Source organism: Lutra lutra, chromosome 17 (genome assembly GCF_902655055.1).
Source record: "Lutra lutra chromosome 17, mLutLut1.2, whole genome shotgun sequence".
NCBI classification, from domain to species: domain Eukaryota; kingdom Metazoa; phylum Chordata; class Mammalia; order Carnivora; family Mustelidae; genus Lutra; species Lutra lutra.
Window position 1 is genome coordinate 1,007,218 of NC_062294.1, and position 23,272 is coordinate 1,030,489.

General features: G+C 66.0%; 2 protein-coding genes across 7 annotated transcripts in view; both read left to right on the top strand.

Annotated features, from left to right (window-relative positions):
• The window catches only part of PIEZO1 (piezo type mechanosensitive ion channel component 1), a 51,264-nt gene that overhangs the window by 12,125 nt on the left and 15,867 nt on the right, over window positions 1–23,272 (top strand). For 3 of the 5 annotated variants that reach the window (XM_047710054.1, XM_047710055.1, XM_047710057.1), the window contains exons 2-13: window positions 12,736–12,831; window positions 16,982–17,104; window positions 17,852–17,894; window positions 17,994–18,132; window positions 19,279–19,338; window positions 20,308–20,476; window positions 20,595–20,808; window positions 20,917–21,082; window positions 21,162–21,275; window positions 21,357–21,450; window positions 22,123–22,223; window positions 22,586–22,846. In XM_047710054.1, the coding sequence (XP_047566010.1) occupies window positions 12,736–12,831; window positions 16,982–17,104; window positions 17,852–17,894; window positions 17,994–18,132; window positions 19,279–19,338; window positions 20,308–20,476; window positions 20,595–20,808; window positions 20,917–21,082; window positions 21,162–21,275; window positions 21,357–21,450; window positions 22,123–22,223; window positions 22,586–22,846 (1,580 nt within the window). The remainder of the gene's footprint in view (window positions 1–12,735; window positions 12,832–16,981; window positions 17,105–17,851; window positions 17,895–17,993; window positions 18,133–19,278; window positions 19,339–20,307; window positions 20,477–20,594; window positions 20,809–20,916; window positions 21,083–21,161; window positions 21,276–21,356; window positions 21,451–22,122; window positions 22,224–22,585; window positions 22,847–23,272) is intronic. The other 2 variants (XM_047710058.1, XM_047710056.1) reach the window with 2 other exon arrangements.
• Window positions 6,438–10,047, top strand: LOC125088741 (uncharacterized). 2 transcript variants are annotated; one of them, XM_047710141.1, is made up of 2 exons: window positions 6,438–7,134; window positions 7,379–10,047. In XM_047710141.1, exon 2 carries the CDS (start codon window positions 7,907–7,909, stop codon window positions 8,879–8,881), a length of 975 nt encoding a protein of 324 aa, XP_047566097.1. In that variant the 5' UTR covers window positions 6,438–7,134; window positions 7,379–7,906; the 3' UTR covers window positions 8,882–10,047. The 2 variants fall into 2 exon arrangements, with proteins under 2 accessions (XP_047566097.1, XP_047566100.1); XM_047710144.1 differs by having other exon boundaries at window positions 6,438–6,687; window positions 6,918–10,047.

Consider the following 23,272-nt stretch of genomic DNA (forward strand, 5'->3'; position numbering starts at 1 on the left):
CCGAGGCTCTGACCCTCGGAAGTGGAGCTGGGCTGCAGCTGTCCCCAGCCGCCAGGCCGAGTGAGCCCTCCTGCCTCCCAGGCGCCCCTTCTCCGTGGCCTCTCAGGACCCCCTCGGGCGTCTGCCACTGGCTGCGTGGTTAGGAATTAGATTAGTTTCCATAAAAACAGGATGCAGTGGGTGAGCCGGCAGCGTGTCCCTCTTTTTCCAGGAACTGAACATATAGCTCGGGCCAGGCCAGCCCTGTCCCCGCCTGCCATCACCCCCAGGGCGTGGGGATCTCCGCTCTGCTCTCGCCCAGGGCTCTGGGGCGCTTCCTCGAAGCCCAGGAGCCAATGCTGCCCCTGGGCCCTGGCTTGGCTGGGCTGCGATGGGGGGCGGTCCTGGGCCCTGGCCTGAGACCACATCGACCTTCAGGCTGCGGGTCCTGCTCTGCAGACCTTGGTCTGGTGGGTCCGATGGACTAAGGAGGCCGTGACGGGCTGGGCAGGGGGCATGACAGTGGCGCTTGCTGTGGGGACGGAGGCCCAAGCCGCCCTGCAGATTGGCGTCGGGGGCTGGGTGGTGACGGTCCAGCCTGACGCTGTCGCTCACTGGCTGAGTGGCCGTAGTCTGTGACTTCTCGTCGGGGCCCCCCCCCTCCACCAGGGATGTATTAGCGCGGCTCGGCCCCAGTGCGTGGCGTGTCGGGGATCTGAGATGTGGGGGGCGGGGGGTTTCCAGCGAAGCCCGTGGCTTCCCGTCCCCACTGCAGGCTCGGGCTTCCCGCCTCAGGCAGCAGGAGGGCAGGCGGCCGGGGCTCTGGCTTCTGGTCCCTCAGGAACTCAAGCTTGGCCGCCATGGGCTCGCAGGACCCCGCCGCCCCCAAGCTTGGAGCCTCCTTGTTCCTGTCCCAGACGACAGCTGCGGCCTGAGCGCCTGCCTGCGAGTGACCCGGGATGGAGTCCCGGAGCTCAGCAGGGGCTCTTTCTGGGGCTGTCCTGAAACCCACGAGTGTTTCTCCTGGAGGAGGGAGAGGGACAGAGGGCAGCTAAGCGTCACCCGCACCACAGGAACCCCCGCGGCAGAGCACATGCTGGCCCGGGGCACGGACTCCTGTGCTCCACGCTCTCTGCGCTACTCTATGTCCAAAGCTCCTTGCGGACGAGGGGTCGGGGGTGTCGGGTGGGCCGGTGGGGACAGGTCACACGCAGGGGGCAGAGCCTGGATGCTTAGGGCAGGGTGGGCTGGGCCCCTGCTGCAGCGGCTGGTTGTCGGGAGAGGACAGTGCTGACTCTTCCCTGGGTGGCTTCTTGAGGGGCTGCGTTTCCAGAGAGCACGCGGGGCCCGTCCCCCGAGCCCGCAGCCGTCTGGGCCTGGGTGGCGGAGCCTGGCGGGCCGGCCTGCTGTCGCCGTGTGGAACGTGACCCCGGGCGGGCCCGCCCAAGCGGCAGGACTGGCAGGACGGGGACGGATAGGATGCCCTCCCCGGGCAGCGCGGTCGTACACGCGCAGGAGAGACGGCGTGGCGGGGCCCCGCGGGCCGGGGTGGGGGTGTCGCAGTCCTGAGCCCACTTTCCACAGGCCGCCCCAGAGAACTCCTTCTCTCCCAGGGGCCTCCCCTCAGCCCTGGGGGCTTGCATCCAGGTGGCTCCGGGACGATCGTCTCTTTGCTCACAGTCTGCTCTTTTCAGCGCGACCCACTTCCCCAGGTCGCAGCAGAAGCCGCCACACCCAGCCCCAGCGCCCGTTACACACGCCTGTCCTGAGCCGGCACAGGACGCGGCTCTCAGCACACCCCTGGGCTTTCTGCCAGTCCCCTGACCTCCTGCCTTGTGACGCAGCCTGGAGAGGACGTCTCAGGTCCCCCCACCATGTGACCTGTTTCTGGTCCTCACACTGGCCTCACAAGGGCTCGTGCCCTCCTCCATGGCCTGCGCTCTGGGGACAGGCTCCACACTTGAGGCGGGGGGGGGGGGTCTGCTGGGGAGAAAGGTGGTCGTGGGGCCTTTGCCCGTTGTCCCATTTCACTAAGAGGGAGACCAAGGCCCAGCATGGGGAAGGTGGGGCCAGGACTTGAGTCAGGCTCCTACTGGACAACCATCCTCCCTCAGCCCCGGAGCGTACCCTCCCCCACCTGGCCAGTGGCCCCACCCACAGCAGGAGGTGGCTAGGTGGCATTCCTCTGTCCTGCTGGGAAGGGCCCCCAGAAAGCAGGGCCAACCGGGCCCAAGCCGGACTGGACAGGCTGGGACTCGGGGTGCTGTGGGCCAGCTGAGTCACAGGGAGAGGCTCTGAGTCAGCACCCCAACCCTGAGTCCCAGGCCTAGATCTGGGGAGATGTGGCCCCTGGTGAGCCTGGGGTGGACCCCCACGTTTGGAAGGACAGCCCTGGCCCTGAGGGGGGAACCGTGAGAAGGTGTGGAATGACCCAGAAGCTGCCCCACAGCTGGGCCGCCCCAGTGACCCCACTGGACGCTGACTCTGTCCTGGGCCCCGGGAGAAGGTGCTCGCAGGAAGGAAGCTGAGCCAGAGGATAAGGGGACCCTGCCATGCGGGGAACAGAAGGCCGTTGCCATTGAAGGGGGCATCCCAGGTCACACTGTCAAGGTGGACGCATGCGTCAGAAGAGTGGCATGGGGGCGCTGGGGGGCTCAGTCGGTTAGACGAGTGATGCTCGGTTTTAGCTCAGGTCATGATCTTGGGGTCATGGCATCGAGCCCTGCGTGGGGCTCCTTGACATGCCCAGAGTCTGCTTCTCTCCCTCTGCTCCTCCCCTCATCCACACTGGCACGCTGTCTCTACAGTAAATAAATCTTTTTTTTAAGGATTTCATTTATTTATTTGACAGACAGAGGTCACAAGTAGGCAGAGAGAGAGAGGAGGAAGCAGACGATGCGGGGCTCAATCCCAGGACCCTGGGATCATGACCTGAGCCGAAGGCAGAGGCTTAACCCACTGAGCCACCCAGGCACCCCTAAGTAAATCTTTATAAAAAGCCAGAGACAGGTGCGGCGAATTGGTCGAGAAGAATGGTCATGGTCTTGCTTCTGAGCTGGAAGGAGGATGCACTGCACCCTTCGGGTCTCGAGGGAATCTTCTGGAGCGTGGGTTCTGAGTCCATCAGGCGCATTCCTGTCCTCGTAGAGCTGGAGAAATTCCCGGGTGATGCCGGTGGCCTGGCCTGGGAACCCGCTTTAAAGGCCGTGGCTGGACACCACGGGTTATGGTCAGTTTTGGTGCAGTGAAGAACGTGACGGAGAACACTGCAGCCAGCCGGCCTGGGGAGGGCCCAGGCTCCTGCGGCTGAGACTCAGCCTGGGTGGCACGCCGCCTTCCTCGGTCTCCCAAGAGCATTTCCACCCCAGGGCCTTTGCAACTGGACCATCCTCTGAGGGATCTCTGGGCTCAGATTCCATCTGCCCCCAAGGGAAGGGCTTCCGGGAGGCTGTCCTGCTGGCTTGTTTGCACTGACCGGTTCCTTCTCGACCCGTGTCTCTGTGTGCTCCGCAGCTGTCCTCCACTGCCCCCAGGAGAACGTGCACCCGGAGGGGGCACGCCCTCATCTCCGTCCCTGAGCCTGAGCCTCGCACTGTGTGTGGGCTGTGTGTGGACCCTCGTTCTGACTCCCTGCCCGGCTGCTGGTGCTCACCCCGGGGTCCCAGCGGCTGCCCGTGGGGCCGCTGTCGAGGATGAGGGACGGTGGCCCCCCCAGTGTTGGACGGTGGGGTTTATCCCTGCATGAGGGGCTGGGTGGCCTGCACCTGTGGGGATGGGGTGCCCGGCTCAGACAGAGAGGCCCCATGTGCTGTGGCCTTGTGACACATCATTCCTGTCAATTAGCCTGGAATTCGGGGTAGGGGGTGGTGTGGCTGCAGCGTCTGTGTTTACTCACAACTTCCCTCCGTCCGTCTATCCGTCCGTTCGTCTGCTCTGATCAGCTTGGCTCTCGAGGGCTCTGGACTCGTGTCAGCTTGAGGGCTTGTCTGCGACCTGGGGCCTCACCGCACGCTCCGAAGCCCCCAGGCCTGGGTGACGAGGGGGCACGTGGGACACGTGCTTCCATTCTGTGGATCGTTTCGTCTGAATCTCGTTTTCGAGAGCGTGTGAGTGGGGGAGGGGCAGAGGAGAGAATCTGTGGCCGATTCTGTGCGCAGAGCTGAGGCGGGACTCGATCCCAGGACCCTGAGGTCGTGGCCTGAGCTGAAGTCGAGCGTCGCTCCTCTAACCGACTGGCCACAGGCACCCCTCTCCTCTTGAAGCCCGTGATGCTCTAGAGAGCCCCCTCCCCTCCCCCTCCCCCTCCAGAGCTGACCCGCTGCCGTGTCCGTGCCCTAGGTCCTCGGTCGCCGGCAAGGGCAGGCCTGTAGCTGCTGTCCCAGGGGATTCGTGCCCCCCACCCAGCCAGCCCGGCCCCTCCCGCACCTCTGAGTGCTCTCTCCCACGAGGAGGGAGGGTGTCACTGGGCACGCCGGTGTCCTCACCTGGGGCTCCGACTGGCACCTGGCACCAGCCTGAGCTGCTGCTCCCGCTCCCGGCTCTGTGCACGTCCTCACGCTGCCCAGGGCTCAGCGTGTCAGCATGTCCCTGTCTGGAGCTGACTGTCCTGTGACCGGACTCGTGGGCCGGGCATTGTCGTCCAGGGAGGAATAGGTGGGCACAGCCATGAGGGGCAGGTCTCCACACTGGCTGGCCTGGTCGGCCCGTCACTGTCTGGGGTGCCGCTCTACGGGGAGCCCCATTCCTTGTGGCTAAAGGAGGCCAGCCCGTCCCTAGGAAGGACTCGGGAGAGCTGTGACCTGGTGAGCGTCCTGGACAGGTCTGACCCAGGTGAAGACCCAGAGGGCTCTAGCCCCCTGGGCCCCGTGCCCCGGTCTGGTAGGGGCTTCCTTTGCGGGTTGCTGGCCTTGGGGACACCGTAGTGTGAGCTCCCCCTCCCTGTCGTCCCTTCCTCGGCCAGGCCCAGCTCTAGGTGGCCCAGAGTGAGGGGTGCTGCCAAACCATGTCCTGGCAGACGTGGGTGGGGGCACCATGTGGGGCCGGGTCCAGAGACGTCCCTCCTGGACACCCGCCCCTTCTTGTTTACCTGTGGCTGCCCCAGGTCAGAGCTCCCCACGGGATGTGGGCCCCACCCAAGACCGGAGCCGGGCCTGGCCCTCTGTGCAGAGCGCTCTGGCGGTGGCCGGTCCGGCAGGGCGGCCGGGCGCGGACCCTTCCCGGGGACAGCCCGCGACGCCCACGTGACGGCCCCAGGCCCTGCTGCTTCCCTGGGAAGCCGGGCGGGTCCTGGGGCTGCCGTGAAGGAGCCGTTGCTGGCAGGGCGGGCTTCGTGCTTGTGCCTGGGGTCTTCGCCATCTGAGCGCGTGGTGCGGCGTCCGAGCAGCCTCCCAGGGGAGAGCACAGAGATGCTGAGCCTTCCTGATGCCTCTGCCCAGCCAGCGAGGACGGGCCTGCAGCGGGATCCAAGGGTGACCCCACTCGGGACACTTTGGGGTCAGTAGGTCTGCAAACAGTCCCCGAGGCCAGGCTGCCCGTGCTCCTCACCCACTGGCCTGCTTCCAGGCGCCCAACCTACCGGGGCAGGGGGGGCCATGCCATCCACTGGGTCCCCAGATCCCTGGACCCCCACGAGGTCACGCCCCCAGCCACGCCGACAAGAGGGCAGCGCCATCCCTCTGCCGCGCCCTCCTCCCTTCTCGGAAGCCATCTGGGACTGGGTGTGGCTGGGAGGGGCCGCAGGGCCATAAGCGGTTAGGGGCTCCCCCGACAGGTGTGGACCGAGGGGCAGGTCTGTGGCTGGTGCCCACAGGCTCCTCGTCCCCCTTGTGGCCACCAGCCCCCCCCCCCCGGGCCTCGGTGCAGCTTCACGGAGCTGGCGGTATGGGGAGGGCCTGGCTGACTGCGCCGGCCCTGGCAAGTCCTCGAGCCAGAAAACCAAACGCCCGGGCCCCCTGCTAATTAAACCTTCGGCCAGCAGCGCAGGGCCCGGGGCTCTTGGCTGGGCTCCCAGTAGGTAACACAGTGTCCTTGGCGTTGCTGCCGGGGCCCCCGCTGTGTCCTGGACCCCCCCACAGGGCCGTGCGGGTTCTCCAGCCCTATCCTCTGCTGACTCCGGGTCTGCTGCCTTGCTGGGAGAGGAGAGGGTCCTCGGAAGGGGCCTGAGTTGTAGAGCTTTATGAACTGGGAAGGGCTTCAGCGCTGTTCCTCCCACGGACCTGGAGCTCTCCACCCCGAGGCTGTGCCGTGTACCCCCCCGGCCCCTGGGACTGCGGGGCGTGCTGTGGGCAGGAAGCCCCAAGGCCGGTGTGTGGCCAATGCTGGACTTGCTCGGGGGACAGAGAGGGGACCCGGGTTGGCTCTCTGGGCAGGTGCGGCCGGTGGGGACACAGTCCCGGGGGTGTGTGCTGGAAGGTGCTTCACGGGGCACGGAGCAGGGGTGGCAAGGAGCCTCGGGTTCCCTGAGGGCCTGTGGGCCTTGCTCTGGCTGCCAGTGTGGCCGGTGCGGCCCCCAGATCCCTTTCCCACCCTCTACCTTCTGCTCCTGCCCCCAGGGTGCCCACCTGCCCACGGGGGCTCTGCCATGTCCTGCCTTCCTGTCCTCGCCTTCCGTGACCACTGACCTTGTGTCCAGAAGGTGGGGGACGCTGGGCTTGGGGCCGCTCACTCCCGTGACCCGGGCCGACCTGCTGGTCGTTGTCTTCCAGAAAGGTGGGGAAGATCCAAACCTGTGGGAACCTCTGGATCAGGGTCTGGGGTCCGTGTCTATATCTGGGCTTGGGGAAGTGTGGCCACCCAAGTGCTGTGGGGTCAGGAGGCTCTGCTGCTGGGACAGCTATGGTGGAGGGCAACAGACAGCCCCTCTGCCACATTTCTCCCCCCACACCGCCCCTACCCACTGGCAGAAGCTAGCAGGGGTGTTCCTGGGTTTCTTCTCCAAGCCAAGCGAGGCAGAGCGAGCGCGCTCCCCGGACACCCAGCGGGCGGGGGAGGCCATAAGACTTGGACCAGGACACCTCACCCCCACTCCAGCAGCTGTCACCTGGGACTCTGACCTCCTTTCACCTGGGACTCTGACCTCCTTTCCCTGGGCCACCTGGCCTCCTCGGGGCTCTACCTGCTGGCAGCAGAAGGCAGGCCAGAAAGGTGCCCGCCCAGGTCAGGAGAGGCTAAGTCTCTTCCTGCCACTGCCCTGGGGACGTGGGGACGTGGGTGACCCCCCCGCTGCCTGCAGGCCCTGTGTGAAGGAGCCCGGCCCACATGTGTGAGCCCTTCTGTGTGTGTTCCTCTCAGTCGTCCGTCTTTGGGGTCAGTTCAGTCGTGACCAAGTGGGGACACATGAGAACATTCTCCTGACGGGAGAGGGGGCCTTACGGCCAGACGCAGCGGCCCTTCTGCACAGGCGGATGCTGGCAGCAACTGGGGAGAGAACCTTCCGGAACCTCTTGTACACTTTGGGGCGCGAATCCTGCTTCTGTTTCTGTTTGACACGTGAGGAATCTTCCTGTGTGGGTGTGGGTTCTGGGTGCCCCAGGGCCGGGCCCACAGTCGCCCTCTCCTGCCCCACGCCAGGCGCTGTTCCCATGGCCATGGTCCCTGCACTGTTGGGGTCCCCGTCCCCAGCTGAGGAAGTAGGCAGAGCAGAGATGGAACCAGCGGACCAGACTCCGGTCCTTGGGCTCCCTGGTTTCATGGAAGCCCAGAGGGGGGTGAGACCAGTTTGCTGGTCTGCAGCCCACCTCCCTCCAGACCACCTAGTCCTTGGCCTCAGCCCGCATCCCTGGGACCCAGGGGTCCAGGCCGGGTGCTCAGGGCCTCACCCCAGTGGAAGGAAGTGCCCGGCCTCCCTCGGGGCCCTGCCTCTGCTGGGAGGGGCTGCGGGGTAGGGGGCAGCTCTGCCCCGGCCTGGCGCCCCCAACCCTGGCCACTGATGGCTGCCCTCACAGACCCAGCTAGTCCCGACCAACTGTCCCCGACCAACTGTCCCCGCCCCGCATGTCTCCTGCAGCCTGTCCTGTCTTGGTCCCCTGGAACTGCACCGTTCCTGAGGGGCGGGGGTGGGAGCCCCGGTCCCGGACTTAGTTTCCTCATTTGCGTGTCAAGGCAGCCATCCTCCCCTCTTAGGGGCCCCGGGACAGTGCTGACCACTGTGTGCCTTCCGCCATCCAGGCCTCCTGGCCTCTCCCGGGGACGCTGTCCTTTCAGCTTCCACACCGTTAGGGGCCATGGCGTGACATCAGGGCCACTGCCCCATGTCAGCTGGGGCCCTTGTGAGCCCCTGGGGTCCCTGAGCCCATACCAGCCTTTGCCCAGAGCCATTCCACTCTGCTGCTGCTCCCTGGGGGGCAGTGCTGGCCTGTGTGTCCCGCGGGCAGTGCGCTTCCCCGGCCACATGTTTCCTGGAGCCTCCCTTCGCATGGGCCTGGAGACACCTGCCTGCCTGAGGACCCTGCTGGCCTGGGAAGTGCCCGCCCGCCACCCCCACAGTCCTTCCTGCTGTGCGTGCTATGTCCAGCTTGCTTTACAGATAGGGGAATTGAGGCTCAGAACTCAGGCTCCCACAGGAGGGCTGGGGTGGGGAAGGTCTGGGCCCCCTGACCCACAGGCCAGCCTCAGGGAACACGTTCCAGGAACTGTGTGCCGAGTGGGGTGTGTGCTGTCTCCCTGGGGGCCATGGGGTCTAGCCCTCTGCAGGGAATGTCCCCGCTGGGCTGTGTGGGGTCCCGTAGGCTTGCTGGCCCTCCGCCTCCCCTTCCTGACCTGGCAGTGGCTGAGCCCAGGGGTCTGTGTCTCGCCTGTCCAGACCCCAGTTCCTTCGCCTACAGGACAAAGGTCCAGTGGAGCGCTTGCTGGATGGGCCTTCCCCGGGCTCTGGCATGCTCCCCGAGGGTCTTTAAAGGGTTAAGCATGTGCTCTGGGTGAGGGGTCCTGGCAGGAGGGAGCCCTTTCCTGCCCAGCAGGGCTGTCTCTCCCCACCCCCAACCTATTGTTCCTGGCGCAGGAAAAGGCATATTTCCCCCATGAGGTCACTGGCCGCTCTGGTGGGGAGGTGGGAGCTTCCTGGGCAGCTGCTCCCCTCCCCTCCAGCTCCGAGCCTTCCTTCTCTGCTCTAGCCTGGGGGTGACCAGCACCTCCTCTCACCTCCTCCCAGTCTTAGCTGGTCTTCAAGGCCAGAGGAGAGGCTGCCGCCTCCAGGCAGCGCTCTAATGCCGGGGCCTTCTCTGCAGGGACAGGCACTTCACCGGCAGCCTCCATGGCTGCGTGGCGCGTACCAGGAGCCCTGGACGCTGGCTGCAGAGCCAGGAGCCTGGACCTAAGTCCTGCCTGGACCTCCACGGGAGCCGTTCCCCTCTGAGACATTCCCCATCCGCATCTGGACAGGGGGACAGCTGAGCGGGCTGCCCCTGCTCCCCGGCCTGTCCCCAGCCCCTGCTAGCAGGGGGAGGGCTGTCGGCTGGGAATAGGACCCAAGCCCCTTCTGCTCCACCAGCCGCACCTCTGCCCTGCCAGCGCTGGGAGCCAGCGGGCCACGGTTCCCCGCTCACGCCCCCACCCCGGGCCAGCGTCCAGGAGGGCTGTGTGGGCGCCACCCGCCTACTTGGTACCAGCTTCCTGGCTGGGCCGATGAAGGCAGAGCAGTCAGGGACGGCTCACAGGCCTTCTATGTGTGGGCCGGGCGGGCCGCCCCCCAGACATCCTGGGGTGCCTCGGGGAGCTGGAGACCCACCCCCTGGGGCACGCACAGACCCTCCCTTTCTTGCTGTGTCCCCATCTGCGGAGCTGGGCAGGTCATGCGTGTTGGGTGCGTGAGTGAAGGAAGGAGTGAGAGGCTCCGGGCTGCAGGGTGGGGGTCACCTGGCTGTCCCTGCCCCCGCCGGCCATGCCCCGGCCCTCTGACCTCTGACCCTGCTGACCCAACTCTTCATCTCTGACCTCCTGCTTTGGGCACATGAGCTTCTCCGAGATGCTCTCCTTCTGGGCCAGGGTGTGGGGAGAGGACGGGGCCGCATGCCTTGGGCTCCACCGGTAGCAGCAGACGGGCTCAGGCAGCCCCTGCCTCTCGGATTTGAGTTTCTGATGTCCTTGCTGGTTGTTTGTTTATGTTTATTTTGGTAAAACACATAAAACATGGGGCGCCTGGCTGGCTCAGTCGGTAGGACACACAACTCTTTTATTTATTTATTTATATATTTATTTTATATATATATATAAAATTTATTAAATTTTATTTATTTATTCTGGAGTAATCCCTACACCCGATGTGGGCCTGAGCTCACAACCCTGAGGTCAAGAGTCACACGCACTTCCCCTGAGCCAGCCCAGCAGCAGGCATGTGAGCCTGGATCTCGGGGTTGTAAGTTCAGGCCCCAGGTGGGGTGTAGAGAGCACTTAAAAATGAAAAAAAAAAAAAAAAAAGATACAGAGTATAAAATTGAACATCTTAACCATTTTTTTAAAAAATTTTATTTTTCGAGAGTGAGAGCGGGAGCTGGGGGTGGGGCAGAGGGGGAAGCGGGCTCCCCACTGAGCAGGGAGGCCAGTGCGGGGCTCCATCCCAGGACCCGGGGATCATGACCTGAGCCAAAGGCAGACGCTTCCCTGACCGACCGCCCAGGCATCCCCATCTTCCCCACGTTCAAGAGCATGGTTCAGCCACGAAGGGCTTTCTCAGTACGGCACAGCCGGCTCTGCCACCCGTCCCCAGAACGTCACGTCTGAAGCCCTACCCCCGCCCAGCCTTGGGCTGCTCCCAAGTCAGGCCCAGGGAATGTGAAGGAAGGAATCCTGTCCTCCCTCCAGGCTGTGCGGTGCCGAACAGCAGTTGCCCTCCTGGTGTGCTCCCCCCTCCCCCGCCATGCGTAGCCCCCCCCCCCCCCCCGTGGGTGTTCCCAGAGTGTCACGGGGCCTGGCAGGTCCATCCTCGGGGCAGGTTAGTTGGGTGGACGAAGGACTAATGGACATACAGATGCGTGGCTGGCTAGCTGGGCCATGGGGAGGACAGACGCCGCCTGGCTGGTACGAGGGTGGGGTGCCACCCTCTCTGGGGACAGGCCAGGGCCAGCGCTGTGGGGTGGGGAGAGGCCGAACCTGGGCCTGGAGAGTGCAGCACTGGAAGGGACTTTAGAAGCCTTTGCCTTAAATGCTTTTCCCTCCCGCTCTGGGGCTGGATCAGATGGATTTTTTTTAAAGGAAAATCCGCAGTTGCTGTGAAACTTACTTCTGGTGAGCTGGTTGCAACCTGCGCGTGGTGGAAGGAGGAGGCCCCATCCAGTCGGGGGCTTGGTCACCAGTGCCCCAGCCCTGAGCTCTGCCCCTCGCCTCACCCTTCCGCCGAGCCCTCAGGCGGGTCGTGTGAACCCCATTGTACCGACATGGAAACTGAGGCCTGGGGCACGGTGTCCATGCAGGCTGCAGGGTCAGGGGTCTGCCTCCCTCGCTGGGGCTCCTGCTGTCCCCTCCTCTCAGCTTCTCTGCCACACCCCAGTGCCTGGTCGGGGCCAGGTGGGGACAGGGGACACACAGGCAGAGGTGTGCACAGCCCTGCTGTGACCCCGGGCCTGGACATGGGGCAGGGTGTTGGTGGGGTTGCGGGGGACTCCACGGCCTGGGTTCTGGTGGAGACACAGCGGGTCGAGAGAAAAGGCGGGAGCAGGCTGTGGGCACGCGGGCAGCTGTCACGGGTCGGCCAGGAGCCCGGCTGACATCCACGAGCCCCATGGGTTCCACTCAAGGGCGACGTGCGGCTGCGGGGCTCACTCGACAGCCAGCGGCATTGTGTGTCCGCTGAAGCCGTAAGATTTTATTTTACTCATTTTTTGAAGATTCATTTGTTTTAGGGAGAGACAGCCCGAGCGGGAGGGGCAGGAGGAGAGAGTGTCCCGCAGACTCTGCTGAGCGCGGAGCCTCACGCGGAACTCGATCTCACGACCCTGAGATCGTGACCTGAGCTGAAACCGAGTCGGACGCTTCACCGACAGCCTCGCAGGTGCCCCTGAAACTATGAAATGTTTAAAAAAAGAGGAAAAGTAAGTTAGCAAAGTCAGCCAGCTCGTCCCTGTCTGCCCGAGGGGCAGAGGCGGGGCGGCATGTGCCTGAGTCACACGCGGCAGCATGAGCTATGGCTCTGAGTGCAGGTGACAAGTGTTTGTCGGGACGCCGTAGACAGCGTGTGAATCCTGAGACGTGACAGGTCACAGGTTAGCGGGGTTGCTCTGGCCGCAGGGAGCCGGCATCCGGGCGGGAGATGAGAGGTAACTGGGGGGCAGTGTTGGGGACAATGCCAAGGGCAGCATGTTAGAATGATGGTTGGCAGTGATGTCCAGTGGGCTGGGGACCACTGGGGGGCTTGATGTCTGGGGGCGATGTTGGGGGTGATCAGGTGATATTTAGGGGGTGATGCTGGGGGGCGGTGTTGGGGACGATCGGGGTAATTTCTGGGGGTAATTTTGGGGGTGGTGATGGGGATGATCAGGGACTAATGTCTGGGGGTGATGCTGGGGGCAGTGTTGGGGACGTGATGTCGGGGTGATGTGGGGGGCGATGTTAGGGGTGATCAGGTGGTGATTTTAGGGGTGATGCTGGGGGGCAGTGTTGGGGGTGATCAGCAGGTGATGCTGGTGGGGGAAGGTGTTGAGGACGATCAGGGGGTGATGTCCCGGGGGTGATGGTAGGGGCGGCGTTGGGGACGATCAGGGGTGACGTCTGGGGTCTGCCCCACCCCCCGCTGTGGCCGTGCTAACTGCCGTCTCCTCCCCGCAGCCTGCCTGGCCCGCTTCAACGCCCTCTCTCTGGTTTACCTGCTGTTCCTGCTGCTGCTGCCCTGGTTTCCGGGCCCCTGTCGACACGGCATCCCAGGTAAAGGGCTTGGGCGCTGGCTCCTGCCAGGTGGGGGCACGGGGGCCTTGGAGCTCTTTGTCCACAAGGACTGGCCGGACATGGGGGGGTGTGGGGTGCATGTGCTCTCCGCAGAAGTCCTGGGCGGTTTAGTGGGCAGGGTGAAGGACGAGTGGCCCCAGGTTTCATTTTTCCTTTGCCAGCCCCGGACTAGTTTCAGCGTCTCCTTCCTGACTGCGTGTCACAGGGGCATGCTGGAGGTAGTGGGGGGTCATTGGACCGATCCCCCTTGTTCCCAGGGCGGCCTGTCTCCCTGCGGGCTCCCTCTCCCGTTCCCCACCCCGTGCCTGGCGAGGCTCCGGCCGACCCCTTACTTCCGGCTGCAGCTTCGCTCCCCTGACCCGCACCCCGCCCCCCACCGCCAGGTCAGGCTCCTCCCGTGTTTGCTTGAGCTCTGCGGGGTTTCTCTGTAACCACGGTGGGCACCATCTCAGTCTCCTCTGTTCACCAGACGAACAGATGGGGGACACCTTCAGGGACTGCACCCCCAGGAGGTGCTGAACGTGGGCTTGTGGCAGGGAGCTGTCCAAGAAGGGCCGGGAGCAGAGAGGCCAGCTCAGGGGCCCCCGGGCCGGAGGGGATGGGGCTGTGCCCCGCTCCCTGCCCCGTGGTGCAGGCAGGCCCCCGTGAACAGGTGTGGACAGGTGAGACGGGTGGATGGGGTCCAGAGGTGCTGAAAGGACCCTCCAGTCTGGGCTCCTGCCGCCTGCCCGCTCCGTGCTTCAGGGTCCGGTTCCCCGGCTTTTGGGGAGGGGAGTGCGCAGGGGCACGTCTCCAAAGGCTGCTCTGCCCTCTGTAGGCGGGAAGGCCCCCTCCGGGTTGGATGGGGAAGAGAGGTACCCAGGCTCGAACAGGGGTCCCTGAGCGAAGCCGGCTGTCCACAGCAGGAGAGCCAGTGCTGGCGGAGGCGTGTGGGGACGTAGCCCAGCAGAGCCGAGCACCGGCTTGGCCACGTCAGCTGAGGACCCGTGAGCAAGACAGGCCCGCAGACACGGCCTCCAGGAGATGCGGGTGCCGCTGGCCGGCTGCCTCGGGGTCTTGGGGGCCGGAGCAGCACCCCTCCCCCGCTCAGGCTCCTGGGCCAGGCTCACAGCGTCACAGGGCTGCTTCCTTCTGGAGGCTCCAGGGGAGGGTCCGTTTCCTCGTCTTTCTGGGGTCCTGGAGGCACCCATGGCCCCTTCCTCCGTCGTCCCAGCCAGCAACGGACCGTCAAGTGTCACCTTGTGCCTCTGACTCTGGTCCCCATCAGGCTCCCTCCTTGCCTGGGTGCCGGTCTGGCAGTGTAGGTGGAATTCTGGGAGCAGAGGACTGCCGGGGCTTCGGCGGGGGCAGGGCTGAGAGCCGCCGGGGCCCCAGGCCAGCCCCTCACCCAGGCCAGCTCTCTGCAGCTGTCCACGGTTCCCAGCTCAGGCGCCAGGGCCCACCTCCCACAGGGCCCTCCCCTTCCCTTCCCGGAGCCAGCGCCCCTCTCCTGCCATGGGCTGTGGGGGCAGGTGGGCCCTGGCTGGGGTGGGGGCCGGGTGGGGAGACTCCCCGCCTGACCTCTGTCTGTCCGCCCTTGGAGGCCCTTCAGGAACAGGGAGGCTGCCTGGTTTTTCCGGGTGGAAGAGGGGAACTGGGAGACCTGCCCGTGCCTGGGACCCTGCCCTCGAGCGTAGGGTGTGTGGAGGCCGGGCCTAAGTGGCGTCTGGTGGAAAGTCTGACGCTGCCTGGGCCCCGAGGGTGCTGACCCCTGGCCCCGTCCCACGTCCCTACCGGGGCGTCCGCGGGGAACACAGCGGCCTGTGCCTGAGGAGGCGTGGGTCACCTTGGGGCTGCTCCAGCTCTGTCCTCTGGGGTCAGTACCAGCTGTCCCCTTAACACTTAGGGACTTAAGACCCCGTCTCTGCCTTAGAACCCTGCCCCCCAGGCTTCCCAGCCCCCCAGGAGCTGGTGGCTGCGGCTCTCCCTGTGGCCTGATGGGGAGGACCCATGTGCTCAGCTCTGTGAGCAGGCGGCATCGTGAGGGTCCCTGGTGTGTGTCGCGGGGAGGGGTGTGGGTCCCCATGTGTGACTGCTCGTCCGTTGGGACACAAGCATCCTGCGATCTTGGGCCTGTGGGGAGAGCTCACAACCCAGGCTCTGCCCTGTCCCTTTCCTCCACCGCACCCCCCAAGAGCCTTCTTGCTGCGGCTGCAGCACCCCTCCCCAGCGTCCCAGAGCACGTCCTCCCGAGGCCCCGTGTGCACCCCGGGAGCCAGGCTCCTGTCGGCGTGCGGGGGGTGAGGTCTGCAGACGGCTGGTGTAGACACCACGCCTGGCCTGAAGGGGAGGCCGTGTGAGCAAGGCCCGTGGGGACGGCAGTTTGCTGGCTGGGCCAGGGTGGAGGGGGCAGCGTGGGAAGGCCCAGAGGTGGAAGGACGGTGGTCCCTGAGCTGTGGCTGGGAACAGGGGTCCCTGCGGAGGGGACTGTCAGGCTGGTTTTGGGGGTCTCCAGGATTTCTGCTCCTGGGGTCCCCAGCCTACTAGCCCCATTCCTGTTCCCCCGAGGGCCTGAGTTCTTGTCCCTGTTCCTGCAGGAGGGGTCGTTTCTGGGCCCCAGCGATGCCAACAAGGGGCGCGGGCTGCCTGGACCCCCCCCAGAGCCGGAGCCGCTGCTCTGTGCCCTGGCGCCCCCTCCCCTGCCAGACCTCCCCCCACCCTCCGGGCCGCCCTTCATGAGTGGATCCGGGGGGCCAGCCTGCCTCCCTGAGGTCGCAATGGAGTTCAGGGGGGCAGTGTGGGACAGCCCCCAGCGTTGGTTAGTGGGGTCAGCAGGCTAGGTCAGGCATGGATTTCCCGGCCTCCTGCCTCTCCCCTGTCACGCTCACCCAGCCCTGCCCGGCAGGGAGCTGGAACCACGAGGCCAGTGCTCTGGGCTTGGTGGTGGCTCGTGGTCCAGGACACTGTGTGGCCACCCAAGGAGGGAGCTTGGGGTGAGAAGGAGAGGACAGTGGGGACGTGGTGATGTCTGACACTTTGCTGCATGGTGTCTGAGAGGAAGCCGGTCAGAGGGGAGTCAGGTGGGACCCCATCCTGCCGAGGGCCCCTCCCGGACCCACCGGTTTCCGAGTGTACGAGGAGCCCGGCAGCCTGGCACTTGGGGCCTCGGGCCCAGCAGTACCGCGAGGCGGACCCCAGGGTGTCCCCAGGCATCTGTGGCCCCGGAGCATGGTGCGACTGTGGGGGCGAGCAGGGGTGCCTCTGGTGGGCCATGTGCTCCCACCGCACCGCCCTGCTGGGGCTTCCTGGGTCTGCGGGAGTGGCTGAGCCCTGCCCCACCCCCTGCAGGTAGCCCCCCGCCCCCCCAGTTGGGAGGCCTCAGCCTCCCCCTGCTCTTGGCCTGGTGCTCGGAGCAGAGCTGCCCAGCCAGGGCCGAACGCCAGACGTTCTGTTCATTTTCCGTCAGTCCTTTCCAGTGCTCTGCCCGCCCCACCCTGCTCTCCCCTTCCCTCACCCCTGCCCCCAGGGGCGGAGGCGGGGAGGGACCGAGAAAGGAGCAGCCGTGAGGTCATCTGAGAGCTGCCTGGGCTGCTGGGGCTCCCTTGCCCTCTCTGAGCCTGGCTTCCCTCTGCAAGGCCGGGGGGCAGGGGGTGAAGGCCCAGCACTCGCGGGATCTCCCCTGCTGGGCCCTCCTGGGAGACGGGGTGGAGCAGGGACCCCGAGCCCTGCAGCCTTGCAGCTTCAGGCGGGAGCAAGTGTGACACCTGTCCCCGAGCCCGGGGTGGGGGAGTGCCCGGCGGCCAGGAAAGCGTCCGCGGCCCGAGTCCTGATGGCAGGTTCCAGAGCTCGGCGTGGGCGTCGGGGTCAGCTTCCTGCACGGGGCGTGAGTCGCCCGCCCGCTCAGAGCTGTGGCGGCGACAGGACTCCGTGGGCCCCCATGCGCGGGCCGGGTGTGCAGACCTCTCCCTGCAGCCACAGCCTCCCCGCTCATGGCCAAGGCACACGGGGCCGTTGTTTGGGGCCGCCTGTGCCCGGGGCCCAGCTCCTGGAATCGGTCCCCCCCCCAGTGGGCTCTGGAGGAACTTGGGACCCCCAGGATGATGAAACAAGGGCCCTGTCCCAGCATCACACCTGCCCGCTCTGCCCGCAGGCCACACTGGCCGCCTCCTCCAGGCCCTGCTGGTTTTCAGCCTCCTCTTCCTGGCAGCCCACCTGATCTTCCAGATATGCCTCCACACTGTGCCCCGCCTGGACCAGCTTCTGGGACCCAGCTGTGAGTGACCCTGGGTCGGGATGGCCTTCCTGAGCTAGCCAGGAGCCTGGGGAGACAGGGGGGACTGCAGTCCTGGGGAAGGCCCTGAGTGCCCGTCTACAGTTCCCGTTCACCCCACGTGGCCCAGGTTCGTGTCGGCTGGTCCTCATTCCAGACCCCAGAATCTACCAGCATCTGTCTCTGCAGCGAAGAGACCAGCTGGGGCACCGGTGGCCCTCCGCGCCCCGCACAGCCCAGCCCTCTGCCCTGTGCCCTGCATCCTGTGGACAGTGTCTGCCGCTGGTGCCCGCCCTCCCAGCTCCAGGCGGGCTCGACCTCAGCCCCGCACAGCCTGGGTCCTGCCTAGCATCGCTCCCCGACGCTGCCCCGCCCGGGCTCCTGCTTCCATTCTGTGGGGACGGTGCCCATCCTGCTGTTTAGAAGCTGGGCCACGGAGAGAAGCCAGGCGCCTCGGGGGTGCCCTGGCCCCGGTGGTTCCCTCATAGGCCTCCCCATTCCGGCCCCCACGACTTAGGCCTCATCTCGCGGCTGGGAGTCCCCGTTGTGCCAGGCAGGACGCACGGGCCTTCGATGCCTCTGGCTCTCCTTGGCTGGGCCTTAGTTCCCTACAAGTGAAGGCAGCCCTCCGCGCGCTGCCCCGAGCCCAGCCATGTCCTGTGACCGTGGGGCTCCCAGGGCCTCTTGGTGGCAGGGAGTACGGCTGCTTGGTGCTCACTGCCTGACCCTGCTCTGTGTCTCTCCCCACAGGCAGCCCCTGGGAGAGCCTCTCCCGGCACGTGGGGGTCACGAGGTAAGCATGCTTCTTGCCTCCCCTGGGTCCCCCATCCTCCTCCCCTGCCTGGCACCTGCCTTCCCCGACCCACCCGTGGGCTCTCCCTGCCCTTCCCAGGCTGGACCTGAAGGACATCCCCAATGCTGTCCGGCTGGTGGCCCCTGACTTCGGTGTCCTGGTGGTCTCCTCTGTGTGCCTCGGCCTCTGTGGGCGCCTCGCCTGGGAAACACAGCGGAGGCAGCGCACCCAGGAGCTGGTGAGGGCTGGAGGCGGGCGGGGCTCGTGTGCTGGAGGACGCTGTTCCGGGCTCTGGCCGTCAGAGGACAATTTGACTTTTTCTTGACACAAATGTGGACTTTTCGTTGAAAGAGTGTGTGCTTGCTGTGAAGAGATGAGGCATGGGAGGTGTGTGTCCCCTCTCTGGGACGTGGTGCCACCGGTGTGCCTTTGAGACTTGGTCCTAGCAGGGGTCCATCTCGGGGGACTTTGGGGACCCCAAGTCATGTCTGTGCCTTCAGCAACTGTTCCAGGGGGTCCTTCCAGGCCACAGGGAAGGAGGGACTCATCACTGCAGGGAGTGACCTGCTGGCTGTCAGGGAGCGCCCCTCCATGTTGGGGGCAACTCAGTGTGCCCCTGTCCCCGCCTGCTGTCCTGCCTGTCCCTGTCCCCAGCCTACCGGGCAAGGCTGGCACCCCACTTTCTGAGGGGCTCAGGTTGCTGCCGTCCCTTGGGGTGCCCTCCTCCCCCGTGGCCCCTCCCCCCAGTGGCCCCCGTCCTCTCCCTGGGGAGGGCGTGTGGGCTGCTCAAGCTATGGCTGCCTCTGGTTTCCCTATTCGTGGAACCAGGGCTTCCCAGAACAGCTCCGCCACGAAGGGGCTGGCTCCGTCTGAGATCTGGGGGGGGGGGACAGGAGGGGACAGGAAGGGACAGCCGCTGCATGTGGCCCTCACAGCCCAGAACTGCCTTGCTGGCGTTGGGGGCTGGACCCTGGTCTGCCCCGTGACTGGGACAGGTCACTTTGTCTCTGTCCTCAGTGGCTAATGAGAGCCTGCACCGTCGTGTTGACCCGGGGTGGCTGGTGTAGACAATCTCAGAGTGAGGTTGGGGGCGGGGGACCCTCCACAGGTGTGGGTTTTAAAGCCCAGAGCCATGTGTGCACACACATGACGCCCCACGTGGGACAGTGTGTGCACAGAGTTGCCTGTCACATGCACGGACAGGCATGCTTTTGGGGTCTGATGGGCTGCAGGGGGATGGGGAGGGAAGGAGAGCAGAAGCTCCCGCCAAGGCCCCTGTGGCTCCGGAGGGAACTGCGGGGCCGGGGCTGGGGCTGGGCCTGGCGGCGGGACACCCCCGAGCACCTGTCTTCCTGCCTAGCAGCTGCCTCCGCTGTTCCCACGGACACTGACTTTCCACAGGCGCTCAGATGCCTTCCCAGGGCCACGGCCAGCTGTGGGTGGGGTGAGCTCAGGCCTGGCTGCTGTCCTGCTCCCCTCTTTCCCTTGCCTGCCCCTTTCCCTCCTTTCCCTCCTTCCAGGCTCTGCTTAAGGGCTTCTCCCTGAGGTCTCCACCCCCCAGGCTCTGTGAGGGCAGGACCCGTCTGGTCCCCACCCCCACGGGACAGAGGCACAACAGAGAGGTTAGGGGACTTGCCCAGGGCCGGACAGCTAGGAGGCGCGAGCCGGGGTGGGAGCAGGTCGTCTGGCTCCTGTGAGCGCAGGCTAGGTGTGGGGTACCATCCTCTGGGAAGGGCACGGGCATGGCGCCTGTTTAACAGGCGGGAACTGGGGCGGGGGGGGGGGGGGCGCTGGGCGCCCAGGGAAACAGCTTCGCTCTGGGAAACCTTGAAGGCGGGCCAGGGAGGGAGGCCCTGACCTTGGTGAGGCCTGGCAGGCCGCCCGCCCCTTGCTGTCCAAGGACCCCACAGGCAGCAGAAAGGGAGCAGGGTCACACTGGGTGGCTTCGGGGTCTCCTCCGCACCCCCATTTCTGTGTAAGAGGAAAATGCTCCTGTCAGCCCTGGGACCGAGGGGCGTGGACGGAACGGCGCTCCGTGAACTGGAGTGCGGGGCTGCCGTGTGCGCGCTGCCTTCTTCCTCACAGCCCCCACTCGCGGCCTCTGGAGCCAGGGTTCTGAGGACACATGTGGGAACCTGGGGGCCCCCCGGCTAGAGGGAAAGATAAAGAAGAGGCCCTTGTGGGGTTCTGGAGTAGTGTGAGGCCTGTCTGCAGGGGTCAGTGGTCTCGCGTGCCGGGCCTGGCGGGAGCGTCTTGGGGTTGAGGCGGGCAGCCTCTGGGAAGCCTGGTGGCGGGCAGACCTCTGGGTACAGAGCACGGCGTGGCCCATGCCCAGCCAGCAGCCCATCCCCTCCCCACTGGGCGGCCCCAGTGCCATGTCCCTGATCTCTGCCCCTTCTCATGACCTTGGCAGGATGATGATGACAGGGAAGTGGACGGTGGCTCCCCAGTGGGGCCTCAGGGAGCCCCTGCGCCGGCCCCCACACGGAGGTCACGGCTGGCCACCCGGTTCCAGATCACAGCACACTGGCTGCTGGTGGCCGCGGGGCGGACCCTGGCCATTGTGCTGCTCGCGCTAGCAGGTACCCGCGGGGCCAGGGACAGGGACCCCAGCAGCATCTGCCATGTGGGGAGGGTCTCAGCAGCCCGCCGAGCTCCCTCGGGCCACGGAGACCCCACTGCCTCCACCCCGCCCCGCAGGCATCGCCCACCCCTCCGCCTTCTCCAGCGTCTACTTCCTCGTCTTTCTGGCCACCTGCACCTGGTGGGCCTGCCATTTTCCCATTAGCCCCCTGGGCTTCAGCGCGCTCTGTGTCACCGTTGGCTGCTTCTGTGCTGGCCACCTCGTCTGCGTCTACTGCTACCAGACGCCCTTCGCCCAAGCCATGCTCCCCCCTGCCGGCATCTGGGCCAGGTGAGGCTCCCCACACAGGCCCCATCCCCCCACCTCCGCCCCGGGCCCTGGCTGCCCGGTCCCCGGGTCCCCCTCGGCCGGCACGCAGCGGCTCACCCTCCCTGGCAGGGTGTTCGGTCTCAAGGCCTTCGTGGCCCACGGCAACTGCTCCAACGCGCTGGTCCTCGATCCGAGCCACGACTGGCCCATCTACGTGAGCCCCGGTGTCCTGCTGCTTCTCTACTACACCGTGGCCTCCCTCCTCAAGCTGCGCCCGCACCAGCCCCTGGACCAGGTGAGTGCTGGGGGCCAGTGCCCTCTGCCCGGACGCATCCCGTCGGGGGTGGGAGCTGAGCGTCAGCTGGTCTCTGCAGAGGAAGGAGGCGGCTGGGAGCGACAAGGAGCAGGAGGTGGAGCTGGCTCAGGTGGACCAATGGCCCCGGGGCCAGGCCAGGGCTGCAGCCACCAAGGAGGACGGGGCTGCCCAGGTGAGGAGCCCGGCCTGGGCTGCGGCACTGGAGCCTGCCTGCCGAGGGCCTGGCTCACGGGGTCTCATCTTGCCTCTGCAGCACATGCTGCCCCCGACCACGGGCTCAGACGGGGGCACCGACAGCTGCACCGTGCATGACCTGACCGGCCACAGCCCCGTCCGCCAGTGCCCCTGTGAGTGCCGTAGTATGTCCCGGGCTGCCCAGGGACACCGCCTTCTGCAGGTGCACTGGTGCTGCCCCCTGGTGGCCTGGGGTGGTCTTGCTCCACTGACCTCCAGCTGCGAGGTTTGGGGGCCATCCAGGGGCCACCCAGGGAGCATGGGGTCAGGCTGCCTACCCAAGACCCTGCTGGAGGCCCCAGGTCTCCTACCCCTCTGCACCTGCTGCCTCTTGGGCTGGCCCAGGACCCAGGGCTGCCAGCTGTCTTCGGGGGAGCTGTGTGTCCACAGCAGCCCCATGGAGAGGGCCGGGCATTTTCCTGGGCACTTCTCTTTTTCCCTTAAGGCTCGGTTTCCATTTTGCATGAATCAAGAAATGGAGTTGCTGGTGCTCTGGGGACTTGCCCGTGCCTGGGGCTGGAAGAGGTCAGGGCTGTCTTGTCCGACCTGTCCTTTCTTAGTCTTGGAAACCAAGATGGTGAATGGGACTAGGGACGGCCAGGGACCAGCGTCAAACAGGAGCCCAGCCCTTTGCTGGCATTTTCTGCCCCTAGCACCCTCTGCTCCACACTGGCCGCTGCCCTTGAGGGCAGAGTTTGTGGTGGCCGAGGGGCTCCCCCTGTTGATGGTGGAGCTTCCCAGCTAGGGTCCAGCTCCCTGGTGACCTCTGTCACCTCCCCCCTCAGTGCAGCCCGGGCTGGCAGAGCCTCGAGAGACATCTCCGCTACACAGCCTGGGTCACCTCATCATGAACCAGAGCTACGTGTGTGCCCTCATCGCCATGATGGTAAGGAGCAGCCGGCCTGGGCAGCTGTGGGGGGCCCCTCATGCTGGTTCTCTCGGGATGTCCTGGGAGGTGGCTGGTGGCCACGTCTTGCAGAGCCCGGTGCCTGGTGGTCAAAAACGGAGCTATGTCCTGATGGGCTGCGAGCTGGGTGGCGTGCGTGTGCCTGTGTGTGTGCGCGCGTATGTGTGCGTGCATGGGCGTGTGTGTACGCGTGTGTGCATGGGTATGTGTGCACGGCGTGCATGTGCGCCGTCACAGGGCACGGCTCGGGGAGCAGTCCCCAGGGAGCAGGGCCAACGGAGCAGGGCTGGGTGTGGGCAAGCCAGGCCATGCAGCCCCGCCCACCAGCCCTGGCCCGCCAGGTGTGGAGCATCACATACCACAGCTGGCTGACCTTCGTGCTGCTGCTCTGGGCCTGCCTCATCTGGACTGTGCGCAGCCGCCACCAGCTGGCCATGCTCTGCTCGCCCTTCATCCTGCTCTATGGGCTGGCGCTCTGTGGCCTGCGCTACGTGTGGGCCATGGACCTGCGTCCCGAGCTGCCCACCACCCTGGGCCCCGTCAGCCTGAGGCAGCTGGGGCTGGAGCACACCCACTACCCATGCCTGGACCTTGGCGCCATGGTGAGAGTCCCCCTCCCCCAACGTCCCCCTCCTGGGGTGAGTGTCCCTGATGGGGCTGTCGGCTCCCTTGCCAGCTCCCCCATGGACATGGCACCTCCGGGAGGGCAGGGCCTGTCTGCTGTCCCGTGGGGTCCCATGCAGCCAGTACAGAACAGCGGCTGCGTAGATGAGTGAATGATGACCTTGTGTCCTCGGGGGTGCTGTCCCTGCGTCCCTGACACGGCCGCCACTGGGTCCCACGCCGCGCCTGCGTCTCCGTGGAGCTCATGTCCCGGTGTGAGGGTGGCGTATACGGGGCGCCACTGTGTCTGGACGTCTGTGCCCCCGCCGGGCGGGTGGGGTCAGCCGGATTCCATCTCCCCAGGTTCTGGGGGGTCGGTCTGGGCCCACAGGGAGGCAGGTGCCCGGCGCTGTCCCCGGCCCGCA

Bases quoted from the DNA above. Each gene is read 5' to 3' on its own strand.
- LOC125088741 (XM_047710141.1), top strand. From the start codon at position 7,907: ATGGCTGCCCTCACAGACCCAGCTAGTCCCGACCAACTGTCCCCGACC.